Genomic DNA, 14,918 nt, shown 5'->3' with positions numbered 1-14,918 from the left:
ACTCGAAACTGCCAACAGGCCCAGACCCAAAAAAGAGGCCCTAGAAAAGACTGTTCCCTTTAGTTAAATGACCAGGAAATGGGGTGGCCTAGCAGAACAGAAAATCTTTTTGATAATACCCATTCTACTCTAATCAAACATCAAAGGAAAATTTGTCCCTTCCCTGTGGTGTCAGCTGTGCCAAACAGAGAGAGATACCCATGTCTGCCTCCACATAGCAGCAGTTAGGCAGGGCAGCTAGGCTTTGTGCCTCCCCCACAGGAGTGGTATCAGCAGGACCAAACAGGAGTGAACTTCCACCCTGTCTCCTCAGTTGCAAAGAGGTAGAACCAGTCTATGAGAGATGATGCTAGATGGCACTCCACTTTCCCCACTGGGGTAGTCTCAGTGGGGCCATCCCTACCTGACAGCAATGAGTTGCTGTAAGTCATCCTTCCATTCCCCATTCTCCCACCTGGAAGGGTCCCAGCAGTGAGCTGAACTTCCATCCTTGCCTCCAGTGCCAACGAGGTAGAAAAAAACAGTGTGGCAGTATTCTGCTTCTCCCTAATCCTTGCGCCAACAAGGCCTGACACGGAGCAGAACTTACAATCTGACCCAGCAGCAGCAGAGTGACGTGAGTCTGTACTATGCTTTTGCCAGGGAGGAATCTGCAAGGCTGAATGGGGAACTAAATTTTTACTTCCATCCGTTGGCAAAGCGGGGCGAGGTGCTTCACATTGGCCAGCATCAGCAGGGTCCAGCAGAGAGCTGTATATCCACTCCAACACAGACCCCCACACCACATTTAACACAGAGTGACTGCCTCCGAAAAAGGAAAAAGAAACAGGATGTTTTGTGTTTTGGTTTTTTTTTTTTTTAGACATGGAGTCTCGCTCTGTCACCCAGGGTGGAGTAGAGTGGTCTTGATCTTCTGACCTCGTGATCTGCCTGCCTCAGCCTCCCAAAGTGCTGGGATGACAGGCGTGAGCCACCGCACCTGGCTTACTTTTTTTTTTTTTTTTTTTTGACGGAGTCTTGTGGTGTTGCCCAGGCTGAAGTGCACTGGCACGATCTCGGCTCACTGCAACCTCTGCCTCCCAGGTTCAAGTGATTCTCCTGCCTCAGTTTTCCAAGTAGCTGGGACTACAAGTGTGTGTCACCATGCCCAGCTAATTTTTGTATTTTTAGTATAGATGGGGTTTCACAATGTGTTGGCCAGGCTGGTCTCAAACTCCTGACCTCAGGTGATCCACCCACGTCGGCCTCCCAAAGTGCTGGGATTACAGGTGTGAGCCACTGTGCCTAGCCAGAAATAGGATGTTTAGTCTGACAACATAATACCTAAAATGTCAAAAATACAATAGGAAATCACTTATACCAAGAAACAGAAAAATCTCAACTTGAATGAGAAAATAAAATCCACAGACTCCAGTGCTGAGCTGACACCAACGTTGGAATTATCTGACAAGGATTTTAAAGAAATCATTATAAAAGTACTTCAACAAGCAATTTCAACTATGCTTGAAACAAATTTTTAAAAGTCTCAGCAGAACATATAAAAAAGAACCAAAGGAATATTTTAGAATTAAATTTTAGAATTAAAAAAAAAAAACAAAAATTTTAAAACTCACTGGATGGGCTATAGCAGAATGAATATGACAAAAAAGAATCGTTCAACTTGAATATAGAACAGCAAAAATTACCCAATCTGAACAAGAGAGAAAATTGACTGAAAACAAATGAACAGAGCCTCAGGGTCCTGAAGGACAATTAAACAAGAACAGAACATTCATATCACTGGAGTTCCAGCAGAAAAGAAGAAAGACTAGGGGGCTGAAAAAGTTCTGAAAAAATAATAGCTGAGGCCGGGCGCGGTGGCTCACGCCTGTAATCCCAGCACTTTGGGTGGCCGAGGCGGGTGGATCACGAGGTCAAGAGATCGAGACCATCCTGGTCAACATGGTGAAACCCCGTCTCTACTAAAAATACAAAAATTAGCTGGGCATGGTGGCGCGTGCCTGTAATCCCAGCTACTCGGGAGGCTGAGGCAGGAGAATTGCCTGAACCCAGGAGGCGGAGGTTGCGGTGAGCCGAGATCGCGCCATTGCACTCCAGCCTGGGTCACAAGAGCGAAACTCCGTCTCAAAAAAAAAAAAATAATAATAATAATAATAATAATAGCTGAAAACTTCCCAAAGGTTAAAATGTTGACACTGGAAGACTGTGGTTCATGATACATAAATTATACATAATATATATATAATTTATGTATAATGCAATAATTAGAACCACTTAAATATCTATATAAAATATATATTCATAACCTATATAAATAAATGAAAATGGAATATATACACCAAACAACAGAGCTGCAAAATACGTGAAGCAAACACTAACAAAAAAGGAACTACAAATAGATAAATCCACAAGTATGCTCAAAACTTGTAACATTTCTCTCTCAACAAATAACAGATCAAAATCAAAAGGGATATAGAAGGAGTGAACACCTCCATCAACCATCAAGATCTAGTTGGCATTTACAGAATATTTCACCCACCGACAGCAGAGCAGACATTCTTTTAAGGAGCACATGAAATCTTCACCAAAACAGATCATATCCTGTGTCATAAAATAAACCTGAACAAAAGAACTGAAACCATGTAAAAGAACTGAAACCGTAGAGTATATTTTCTGAGCACAAATTAAACAACAATTTGAAAACTAAAAGACAGTGGAAAATCTCCGAACATTTAAAAATTAAGCAACATACATAAATATACCATAGGTCAAAGAAGAAGTCTCAAGGGAAATTTAAAAAATACATAGCACTGAATGCAAATAAAAATACAATAAAGCAGTGTTGGCAACAAAATTTATAGGACTGAATACTACATTTGCCGCTTGGGTAATAGAATCATTAGAAGCCCAAACCTCAGCATCATGCAGTATACCCATATAACAAACCTGTACATGTACCTCCAAATCTAAAATACAAAATTAAATCCAATTAAATAGAATCTTCCAGGAAAAAGAAAAAGAAAAAGGAAAAAAAGGAAAACAAACAAATAATCATTCCACCTTGAGAAAATAGAAAAACAATAGCAAAATACCCAAGGCAAACAGAATAAAGGAATTAACAATGTTAAGAGCATAAATCAATGAAGTTGAAAACAGAAAAACCATACAGATGATGACTGAAACAAACAGCTGCTCCTTTGGGAAAAACATCAATAAAATTGATAAATCTCTAGAAAGACTGAAAAAGAAAAAAGAGAGATGACACAATTCACCAATATCAGGAATAAAAGAGGATAATAAGAGAATACTATGAACAACTCTGCCTGGATAGCTTTGATAACTTAGATTAAATCGACCAATTTCTCAAAAGCACGAACTACCACAATTCACCCAATACAAAATAGATAATCTGAATAGCATTATAACCATTAAAGAAGTTAAACTTATAGTTTAAAAATTCCTAAAAGAAAAATTTCCAGGCCCAGATGGTTTCACTAAGAATTCTACCAAACATTTAAAGAAGTAACACAAATTCTACATAATTTTTGCCAGAAAAAAGGAGGGAATTCCAACTGATTTTATGAGGCCAGTATTACCCTGAGACCAAAATCATACAAAGACAGTACAAAAAAAGAAAGAAAAGAAAACTGCAGACCAATCCCTCATGAACATAAATACAAAAAATAAAAAATAAAATAAAATATTAGCAAATAGAATCCAGCAATGTATAAAAGTAATTATACCTCACAACTAATTGTGGTTTACTCTAGGTATACAAGTCTGGTTCAATATTTGAAAATCAATGTAATCCACCTGTCAACAGGCTGAAAAATAGAAACCACATGATCATATCAAACAATGTAGAAAAAGCATTTGACTAAATTCAACATCCATTCATGATAAAGGCTCTTAGCAAAATAGAAATACAAGGTAATTTCATTAACCTGAAAAAGAATATCCACCAAAAAACTAGAGCTAACATCATACATAAGAGTAGGGGTGGCAGTGGCAGTGGTATGGGGGCCACTGGCCTCCATGTAAAAAAACAAAAATGTTGATAAACAATACTCTCTCCTTAAGATTTTTTTCTCAGGAGAGAGATCCAAGATGGCTGATCACTAGCAGCTCGGGATTGTAGCTCCCAGTGAAAGCACAAAGAACGAGAGGACGCCATACCTTCACATGAATTCTTGTTGCTCACGCACCAGGAGATTCCCAGCGGAGGAGCCCCACGGGTCGCCAGCGCGACTCTTGTGACCGGCGAGGCGGTTTTGCCGGCGCCTTGGAGCGTCGGTTCTCGGTGCAGAGTCAGAAAAGCACCATCCATCTTAACGCCGCTGATTGAGTCGGTGCAGTGGGTTGCTCAGATTTCGGCGCTGAGAATCAATAAGTCGGACGTCCACTCAGAATACCAATTACAAAGACGGTAAATACAAAGACCACAGATGGATAAATCTACAACGAAGGGAAGAAAACGGTCAAAAAAGGCTGAGAATACCCAAGATCAGAACGCCTCTCCCTCAGCAGGGGATCACGGTTCCTCATCAGCAACGGAACAAGGCTTGATGGAGAACGAGTGTGTTCCAATTACAGAAGCAGGCTTCAAAATGTGGATAATGAGAAACTTCTGTGAATTAAAAGAACTTGTTCTAACACAATCCAAAGAAACTAAGAACTTTGAAAAAAGGTTTGACGAAATGTTAACAAGAATACACAATTTAGAGAGGAAAATAAGTGAATTGATGGAGCTGAAAAACACAATACGAGAACTTCGTGAAGTATGCACAAGTTTTAACAGCCGAATTGATCAAGCAGAAGAAAGGATATCAGAGGTCGAAGACCAACTCAATGAAATAAAACAAGAAGACAAGATTAGAGAAAAAAGGATAAAAAGGAACGAGCAAAGTCTCCAAGAAATATGGGACTATGTGAAAAGACCTAATCTACGCTTGATAGGTGTACCTGAATGTGACGAAGAGAATGAATCCAAGCTGGAAAATACGCTTCAGGATATTATTCAGGAAAATTTTCCCAATCTAGTAAGGTAAGATAATATTCAACTCCAGGCAATACAGAGAACACCACAAAGATATTCCTCAAGAAGAGCAACTCCAAGGCACATAATCGTCAGATTTACCCGGGTTGAAATGAAGGAGAAAATACTAAGGGCAGCCAAAGAGAAAGGTCAGGTTACCCACAAAGGGAAGCCTATCAGACTTGCAGCAGATCTCTCAGCAGAAACCCTACAAGCCAGAAGAGAGTGGGGACCAATATTCAACATCCTTAAAGAAAAGAACTTTCAACCCAGAATTTCACATCCAGCCAAGCTAAGCTTCATAAGTGAAGGAAAAGTAAAGTTTTTTGTGAACAAGCAAGCACTCAGAGATTTCATCACCACGAGGCCTGCTTTACAAGAGCTTCTGAAAGAACCACTACACATAGAAAGGAATAAACAGTATCAGCCTTTCTAAAAAATACCAAAAAGAGCATCAATATAATGAAGAATTTACATCAACTAATGGACAAAATAGCCAGCTAATATTAAATGGCAGTATTAAACTCACATATATTATTGTTAATTCTAAATTTAAATTGACTAAATCCCCCAATCCAAAGACAGACAATTTAGATAAAAAACTAAAACCCATCAGTATGCTGCATCCAGACCCATCTCACATTCAAGGATACACAAAGACTCAAAACAAGGGATGGAGAAAGATTTACCAACCAAACAGAGAGCTAAAATAAATAAATAAAAAGCAGAAGTTACAATTTTTGCCTCTGATAAAATAGTTGTTAAAGCAACAAAGATCAAAAGAAGCAAAGAAGGACATTATATAATGAGAAAAGGATCAATGCAACAACAAGAAGAGCTAAAGATCCTAAATATGTACGCACCCAGTACAGGAATACCCAGACATATAAGACTAATAAAGAGACTTAGACTCCCACACAATAATAGTCGGAGACTTCAACATTAATATTAGACAGATCAATGAGACAGAAAATTAACAACGATATCCAGGACTTGAACTCAGATCTGGAACAAGTAAACATAATCAACATTTATAGAACTCTCCACTTTAAATATACAAAATATACACTCTTATCAGTACCACATCATATCAACTTAGAAGTTTAAACGAAATGTTGGTTGGCTCCTTGTTTGTTATTCTCTTCCCTCATTTTATTTTATGTCTCCATTATTAAGCACAATTATAGGCATACCCATATTTAGACTGCATTCTAGCCCGGGCAATAAAGCAATACCCCCATTCTCTCTCCCTCTTCCTCTTTCTCTTTCTTCCTCTTCTTTATTCTTTTTATTATTCTTTTTTTCTTTCAAAAAAAAAAAAAAAAAAAAGAAGGAGGGAATACAGTAATTTCTGCTTATCCTTGGGGGTATGTTTCAGGACCCCCCAGTGAATGCCTGAAATCACAGATAGTACCTAATCCTATATATGCTGGTTTTTTTTTTCCTGTATGGACATACCTATGAGATAAGGTTTAATTTATAAATGAGGCACAGTAAGAGATTAGCACCAACTAGTAATAAAGTAGAACAATTAGAGCAATTTATTGTAGCAAAAGTTATGTGAATGGGGTAAAAAAAAAAAAAAAAGATTTTTTTCTCAGAAAAAAGGCAGGAAAAAGTCAAAGATGTATACTTCTCACCACTGTGATTCAATGTAGTACTGGAAGTTTTGTAGGCTGGATGTAGTGGCTCACGACTGTCCAGGTCGCCTGAAGTCTGGAATTTGAAACCAGCCTGGCCAACATGATGAAGCCCCGTCTCTACTAAAAATACAAAAATTAGCTGGGCGTGGTGGCAGGTACCTGTAATCCCAGCTACTTGGGAGGGTAAGGCAGGAGAATCGCTTGAACCCAGGAGGTGAAGGTTGCAGTGAGCCAAGATTAGCCACTGCACTCCAGCCTGGGTTAACAGAGGGAGACTCTGTCTCAAAAAAACAAAAACAAAAAAAGGACGGATAACCAAAAGTAATGGCAAAGATGTGGCAAAACTGGAACCTACATACATTGCTAGTGAGATTGTAAGATGGTATAGCTGCTTTTAAACGGATCTGGCAGTTCCTCAAAAGGTTAAACATGGAGTTATCATATGACCTAGCAATTCCACTCCTAGGTATATAATAAAGAGAAGTGAAAATGCATGCCCACAAAAAAATTGTACATGGATGTTCGTCACAGCATTATTTAGAAGAGCCAAAAAATGAAAACAGCCCAAATGTCCGTCAACTAATAAACGTAATATGATATATCTATACAATGGAACATTATTCAGCAGTAAAAATAAATTACTGAAACATGCCACAACATGGATGAATTTTCAAAATACTGTTAATTGAAAGCTGCCTGTCAAAAGATTACATACATATGATTCCATGTATATGATATGTCCAAAATAGGCAATCCAGAGAAACAGAAAGTAGATTAGTGTTGTCTATGGCTAGGGGTAGGGAAAAAAAGGCTACTGGATGTTAAGTGGTATAGAGTTTGGGGCAGGGGGCAGTGATTAAATGTTTTAAAATTGATGGCAGCAATAGAGGCAAAATTCTCTAATATACTAAAAAACATTGAACCACGCATTTTAAATGGGAGAATTGTATGATATGTGCATTATGTCTCAATCAAACTGTTATTTTAAAAACTGTGGCCTGAGCCCTGGCCACTGGTGCGGGCATGGACAGGAAAAGAAAAAAAATTAGTTTTAAAGTAATAAAAATGCATAAAACTATATACACACAAGCAAGTAAATGTAAAACTGGTGAAATCTGAATACGGTTTGCGCATTTTATCAATGCCGATTCCGTAGTTCTGATATTGTACTATAGTTACACAAGTGATTATCATTAGCTAAAACTGGGTGAAAGGTACATGGGACTTCCCTGTACTATTTTTACAACTTTCTTTGAACCTATAATTATTTCAAAATAAAGAGTGGTCAGGCGCAGTGGCTCACGTCTGTACTCCCAGCACTTTGGGAGGCCAAGGCAGGCAGATCACCTAGGGCCAGGAGTTCAAGACCAGCCTGGTCAAATGGTGAAACCTGGTCTCTACTAAAAGATGGTGGTGGGCACCTGTAATCCTAGCTACTCAGGAGGCTGAGGCAGGAGAATACCTTGAACCTGGGAGGCAGAGGTTGCAGGGAGCCAACATCACACCATTGCACTCCAGCCTGGGTGACAGAGCAGACTCTGTCTCAAAAATAAATAAATAAATAAATAAGAGTAAAAAATAAGCAAAACCAAAAAACCCTCAATACGAATGTTTATAGCAGCTCTATTTATAATTGCCAAACATTGGAAACAGTCCAAATGCCCTTCAAAGAACAGAATAAACTGTGGGTCTATCCATACAATGGAATCCTGTTTAGCAATAAAAATAAACCAACTACTTATACACACAACGACTTGGATGAATTTCAAAGGCATTACAATGAACGAAAAAAGCCAGCCTCAAAAGTGATTGCACCACGTCATGGAATCAACGTAAATGCCCATCAATAATATACTGGATAAAGAAAATGTAATACATACACACAATGGAACACTATGCAGCCATAAAAAGGAATGAGATCATGTCCTCTGCAGGGACGTGGACGGAGTTGAAAGCCATTATCCTCAGCAAACTAATGCAGGAACAGAAAACCAAATACCACATGTTCTCACTTATAAGTGGGAGCTAAAAGATGAGAGATGGACTCACGGTAAGGACAGCATACACTGGGCACTTGTGGAAGGAGGTGGGTGGAGGAATCCCATCAGGAAGAATTGCTAACAGATGCTGGGCTTAATCCTAAGTGATGGGATGATCTGTGCAGCAAATCACCACAGCACATGTTTACCTATGTAACAAAACTGCACATCCTGCCTATGTACCCCTGAACTTAAAATAAAAATTCTTAAAAATCATTTAAAAAATTGTTTTAAGTTATTACATCACTGCACTCCAGCCTGTGCAACAGAGCGAGATCCTGTTTCTAAAGCAAAAACCAAACCAAACCAAAACTAAACTAAAATGGGTGGATCCATTTACATAACTGTCTTGAAAGGACAACACCGTCCTTTTAGGACAGATTATTGGTTGTAAGAAGTTAGGGGTGAGGGGAGTGGATAGGAGGGTCAGACTAGAAGTGTAACTATAGTGGGATAGCAAGAGGGAGTTTTTTGGCATAATGGAACAATGCTGTATAATGATTGTGGTGGTAGATACATGAATCTACATGTGTTAAAATGGTATAGATGTGTTTTTAAAAAGTCAATTTAATATGTGATCTTTTTTTTTTTTTTTAAAGACGGGGTTTCACCATGTTGGTCAGGCTAGTCTGAACTCCCGACCTCAGGTGATCCGCCCGCCTTGGCCTCCAAAGTGCTTGGATTAAAGGCGTGAGCCACCAAGCTCGGACCAATAAGTGATTATTTTTAAAGAGAAAGAAAAGATAAAAGGGATAGAGAGAAAACCAAATTAACAGAGATATTGAAATACTAATCTTCTTTTTTTTTTAAAAAAAAAAAAAGCAATACTATAATATATAGGGGAGTTACATTAGCAAAATGGCAGAGTAGGTAGTTCTAAACTCCTATTCCTCTGCTGAAACATAGAAAAACAAACAGAAATCATCAAAGCCAACTCTTTCAGAACTTTGAAAAATAGTCAAAGGTTTACAGCAACCAAAGTAAACACTGAAACAACAACAACAAAAAGAAACTCAAATGGCAGGAAAGCTTTGTGGCATTTTTACTCATCCTTGCCCCACTCCTTCTCTGGCTTGGTGGAGGTTTTGAAGATAGCAGCCTGCATTCCAAGTGTAAGACCCTGTTCTCTGGTTCCAGAGACAGCAGAGCAGATCATATTCACAAATTATTGTGTAGGTCTATGTATTAGTCCATTCTCACACTGCTATTAATATAAAGAAATGCTTGATAGGCCGGGCGCGGTGGCTCAAGCCTGTAATCCCAGCACTTTGGGAGGCCGAGGCGGGTGGATCACAAGGTCGAGAGATCGAGACCATCCTGGTCAACATGGTGAAACCCCGTCTCTACTAAAAATCCAAAAAATTAGCTGGACATGGTGGTGCGTGCCTGTAATCCCAGCTACTCAGGAGGCTGAGGCAGGAGAATTGCCTGAACCCAGGAGGCAGAGGTTGAGGTGAGCCGAGATCGCGCCATTGCACTCCAGCCTGGGTAACAAGAGCAAAAACTCCTTCTCAAAAAAAAAAAAAAAAAAAGAAAGAAATGCCTGAGCCTGTGTAATTTATAAAGAAAAAAGGTTTAAGCCAGGCGCAGTGGCTCATGCCTGTAATCCCAGCACTTTTGGAGGCTGAAGCGGGCGGATCACTTGAGGCCAGGAGTTCAAGACCAGCCTGGCTAAAATGGTGAAACTCTGTCTCCAATAAAAATACAAAAATTAGCAGGGCATGGTGGCGCAGCCTGTAATTCCAGCTACTTGAGAGGTTGCAGTGAGCCGAGATCTTGCCAGTGCACTTCAGCCTGGGCAACACTGCAAGACTCCGTCTCAAAAAAAAAAGTAAGCCAGGTGCGGTGGCTCACACGTGTAATCCCAGCACTTTGGGAGGCTGAGGCAGGCAGATCATGAGGTCAGAAGATCAAGACCATCCTGGCTAACACGGTGAAACCTCATCTCTACTAAAAAGACAAAAAATTAGCCAGGCATAATGGCACATGCTGTAGTCCCAGCTACTGAGGAAGCTGAGGCAGGAGAATTGCTTGAACCCAGGAGGTGAAGGTTACAGGGAGCCGCAATCACGCCACTGCACTACATCATGGGTGATAGAGCAAGACTCCATCTCAAAAAAAAAAAAAAAAAAAAATCAGAAAAAGAAATGTAATCTCTAATGTTGGAGGTGGGGCCTAGTGAGAGGTGTTTGGGCCATTGGGGTGGAACCCTCATGGCTTGTCCTCATGATAGTGAGTGAATTCTCCTAAGATCTGGTTGTTTAAAAGTGTGTGGTACCTCCCCCAACTCTCTTGCTCTTGCTTTCACCATGTGATGTGCCTGTTCCAGCTTCACCTCCTGCCACGAGTAAAAGCTCCCTGAGGCCTTCTGATGTTAGTACCATGCTTCCTGTACAGCCACTAGGAAGTGTGAGCCAATTAAAACTCTTTTCAGGTCTCAGGTATTCCTTAATAGCAATGTGAGAATGGCCTAATACAAGATCTAATCAGAATTGAGCCTGTTTCAGTCACATTTCCATTCATCTTCTTCAGTCAATACTTTTCCTCCATACTTCTAAGCAGGTACCAAAGCAAATAACACAAATTCAGAGTTATCTATAAAATAAGAAAACAACTAAATCAAGATGGGAGAAAGGTACAGTAAATTATTCCTCCAACACATTTCTGGGCATGACAGAAAAACAGTAGTATCAAGTGGGTTACTTCCCTTGAGGGCCAGCACAAGATCTCAGCTATAGACAGCTCCCCTTGGATGGCAAGTATGGGGAAAATGCAACCTCCAGTTGACCAAAAATCATTCTACGTATTTCGAAGAGCCTTCAGCTGAGACTTTTCAAAGGGCTATAAAGTGCCTCATTCAGATAAAGATAAGTGTTCATATAGAGTATCATCCTAACCTGGACACGTTTGTGAATGAAAGGAGACACTTTTAATAACGATTCTGGGATGCAGTTTGGCATTTTTTTTTCTAAAAATGGCCAGATAGTAAATATTTTAGGTTTTAGAGGCCAAATACAGTCTCTGATATATATTCTTTTTCTTTTTAACCTTTTAAGAATGTAAAAACCATTCTTAGCCCAGACACCATAAGAAAACAGGCCAGGAGGCTGGGCGCAGTGGCTCACACCTGTAATCCCAGCACTTTGGGAGGCCAAGGCAGGTAGATCATGAGGTCAAGAGATTGAGACTATCCTGGCCAACATGGTGAAACCCCCGTCTCTACTAAAAATACAAAAAAAAAAAAAAAAAGTTAGCTGGGTGTGGTGGTGCATGCCTGTAGTCCCAGCTACTTGGGAGGCTGAGGCAGGAGAATTGCTTGAACCAAGAAGGCAGAGGTTGCAGTGAGCTGAGATCGTGCCACTGCACTCCAGTTTGGTTGCCTGGCGATGGAGTGAGACTCTGTCTCAAAAAAAAAAAAAAAAAAAAAAAAAAAAAAGAAAAGAAAAAAGAAAGAAAAGAAAAGAAAAATAAAGCATTTTATAAAAAGTCCACTAAGTATGATACATTTTGGCTAGAAGAGATAGAGTTACCCAGAACAGAGGCAGCTTCTCTGGTACATGAGGTCTGCAAGACCTTTGACCTAATATGGATTCTGAAGCCAGAATGCCTAGGTTTGAATGCTGGCTTTACCATTTATCAGCTAGGTAACATTTAGCAAGTTATATAAACCTTTTGTGAACAATTTCATCTCTGAAAAGTAGGAATGATAGCCCCTACTTTGTTATGTTGCAGTAAGGATTAAATGAATTCATGTGTATAAAGTGCTTTAACGAGCCCTGGCACACAGTAAATTATATATAAATATTTTATAGAACTAATAAAAACTATGATGACTAAAAGTTCCTTTAGTAATTAGCTATAATCATACAAGGTAAGGAGATGTGAGTTTGGTTGTTATGAACCAAGTAGTGGTTGCCATAGATATGTCGGTACCTTGACAACCATTATTAGGACATCGCCATAGCTTTTATAAGTGGACAGCCTAAGCTGTGTTAATCTGACAAGAAGGCTAGAAAGTTCAATACATCTTCCTATTACTCTGCATATCTTATGTCTTCCATCCAAAAAGAATCAACTTATTGGATAAATAATCACCTCATGGTAAGTAAAACATGACATTATCTTCATTTTATGGATAAGAAATTTGGAAATGGTAGGTTTAGTTGAGGTGATATCACTTCAGGCTACCCAGGAGAGGCACTAGAAATAAAAGATTGGATCAGTAATCCCTAATTCAATCATTTCCCCAGTTGGGTTATCCTACCTACCCTTCCTTGTAAAGAAAGAACTTGTATGATGCCAGTTTGACACTTCTTGGTGGCACTGACAAATACAAAGAGACTGACATCAAGTCAGAAGGCTCTGCCAATTATCAGGAAACAAACATGAAGCAGTTACTGGCCTCTTCTCCAAGGGAGATGGCTATCATGGAACCCAGATAATTAGGCTCTGATGTTTCAGGCTCCAGGTCATATTAGCTTCATGTGCAAAGCTGGAGTAAGGCTGGTTTTGATCACAGGCCATATATAAGGTTTCTCTTTTGTCTGGCATAAGCCAGAGCCATTCTCAAGGAGGTCTTTATGGAAAACCTAATGATCTCCCAGGGAGTAAGCTGTGCTATAAGAAATGCTATGAAATGTTAGTATTTGGAATGACAATTCTCCAAAACAGTAAATGACTGAATGACTCTGCAGAACCCTGATAAATTATCCATTAATAAGCTGGCACATAAAGTGTGCCCATCAGATAGCTAAGCAAAACCCATCTAAGCATTAACTGACGTATTTTATTAACCCAACCAGGGCTTCCTCCAATTCTGGGCTTCAACATACAGTTGTCCCTCACTAAATTTGGGGGAAATGGGTTTCTGGATCCCTTCATATGCCAATATCCGTGCATTCTCAAATCCTGCAGTTTGCACTGTGAACCCCATGTATATGAAAAGTAAACCCTGCATATACATGAGTTTCACATTCACGAATATCCTCATTTTGTTGAAAAAAATCCTGGTATAAGTAGACTCACGCAGTTCAAAGCCACGTTGTTTAAGGGTCAACTGTAATTAGTCATTAGGGAGATGTAAATTAAAACCACAATGAAATACCTACCTCACACCCACTAGGATAGCTATAAACAAAAAAAACAAGCATTGCTGGTGGGAATGTAGGATATTGTAGCCACTGTGCACAACAGTCTGGCAGTTCCTCAAGAGGTTAAATATAGATTTAACATATAACCGAGCAATAAAATTCCTAGATACATACCCAAGAGAAAAGAAAACATATCCACACAAAAACTTATATACAAATGTTTATAGAAGCATTATTCATAAGAGCCAAAAAGTGGAAACAATCCATTTTTCAAGGATGAACCTTGAAGTGATTACCTTAGGCCAGGCGTCCCCAAACCACGGCCCACGGGCCGCATGCGGCCCCCTGAGGCCATTTATCCGGCCCCCCGCCGCACTTCAGGAAGGGGTACCTCTTTCATTGGTGGTCAGAGAGAGGAGCACAGTATGTGGCGGCCCTCCAATGGCCTGAAGGACAGTGAACTGGCCCCCTGTGTAAAAAGTTTGGGGACGCCTGCTTAGGCATTCACTTCCAAATCCAGCTGCACAATGACATCACCTGGGAAGCTTCTGCAGCAGCTCCGTGGAAAATTTTGAGGATGGGACACTTGGATTAATATTTGAAATCCATTAAACTAGATGATCTCTAAGGTCACTTATAGCTCCAAAGATTGTATAAAATCTACAATAGTGGGTCACCAACGCCCACATCTTTGAATAAAAGACATTATTGGTACTTGAAACAGATCTCCCAATAGGTCCTTCTGGAAACCTAAGCTGCTTCTTCTCTCAGACATCACCCCAACCTCCCCAAGGTTGGATAAAGATATTCTTAATGAAAGGATGAATTATGGCTGAAGGGATAGGCCACATCTGATTATGTCTGTGTAGGCTGCTATACTAAGAAATCACCCCATTTTAAAGAAAGCTACCCTTTAGCACAGAGCCTGTCACTGCAGCTGAGAATAACTAGTCCCTCCTTCTATGACATTTATAGAAGTGGTTGGTTGGATGGAATGAAGTAATAGACTTCTAACAATCCCAGGCTTTCTGTTTATCAGCACCTGTTTAGTCACAAGCTGACTAAAGGTTCAATGTTTATAATGGGACTTATTTCTTATTTTCTTTCTTAA

At 39.7% G+C, this 14,918-nt stretch overlaps 1 protein-coding gene across 4 annotated transcripts in view; it reads right to left on the bottom strand.

Annotated features, from left to right (window-relative positions):
- Nucleotides 1–4,320: 4,320 nt before the first annotated feature.
- Nucleotides 4,321–14,918, bottom strand: part of TRMT2B (tRNA methyltransferase 2 homolog B) — a 96,080-nt gene continuing 85,482 nt past the window's right edge. For all 4 annotated transcript variants that reach the window (XM_074392112.1, XM_039464133.2, XM_039464134.2 and 1 more), the window contains one exon: nt 4,321–4,455. In XM_074392112.1, coding sequence (XP_074248213.1) covers nt 4,364–4,455 — 92 coding nt within the window. In that variant the 3' untranslated portion in view covers nt 4,321–4,363. The remainder of the gene's footprint in view (nt 4,456–14,918) is intronic.

The sequence above is a fragment of the Saimiri boliviensis genome, chromosome X, assembly GCF_048565385.1.
Source record: "Saimiri boliviensis isolate mSaiBol1 chromosome X, mSaiBol1.pri, whole genome shotgun sequence".
NCBI classification, from domain to species: Eukaryota; Metazoa; Chordata; class Mammalia; order Primates; family Cebidae; genus Saimiri; species Saimiri boliviensis.
Note: the sequence above shows the minus strand (reverse complement) of the source record. Positions and strands in the feature narration are given on the sequence as shown.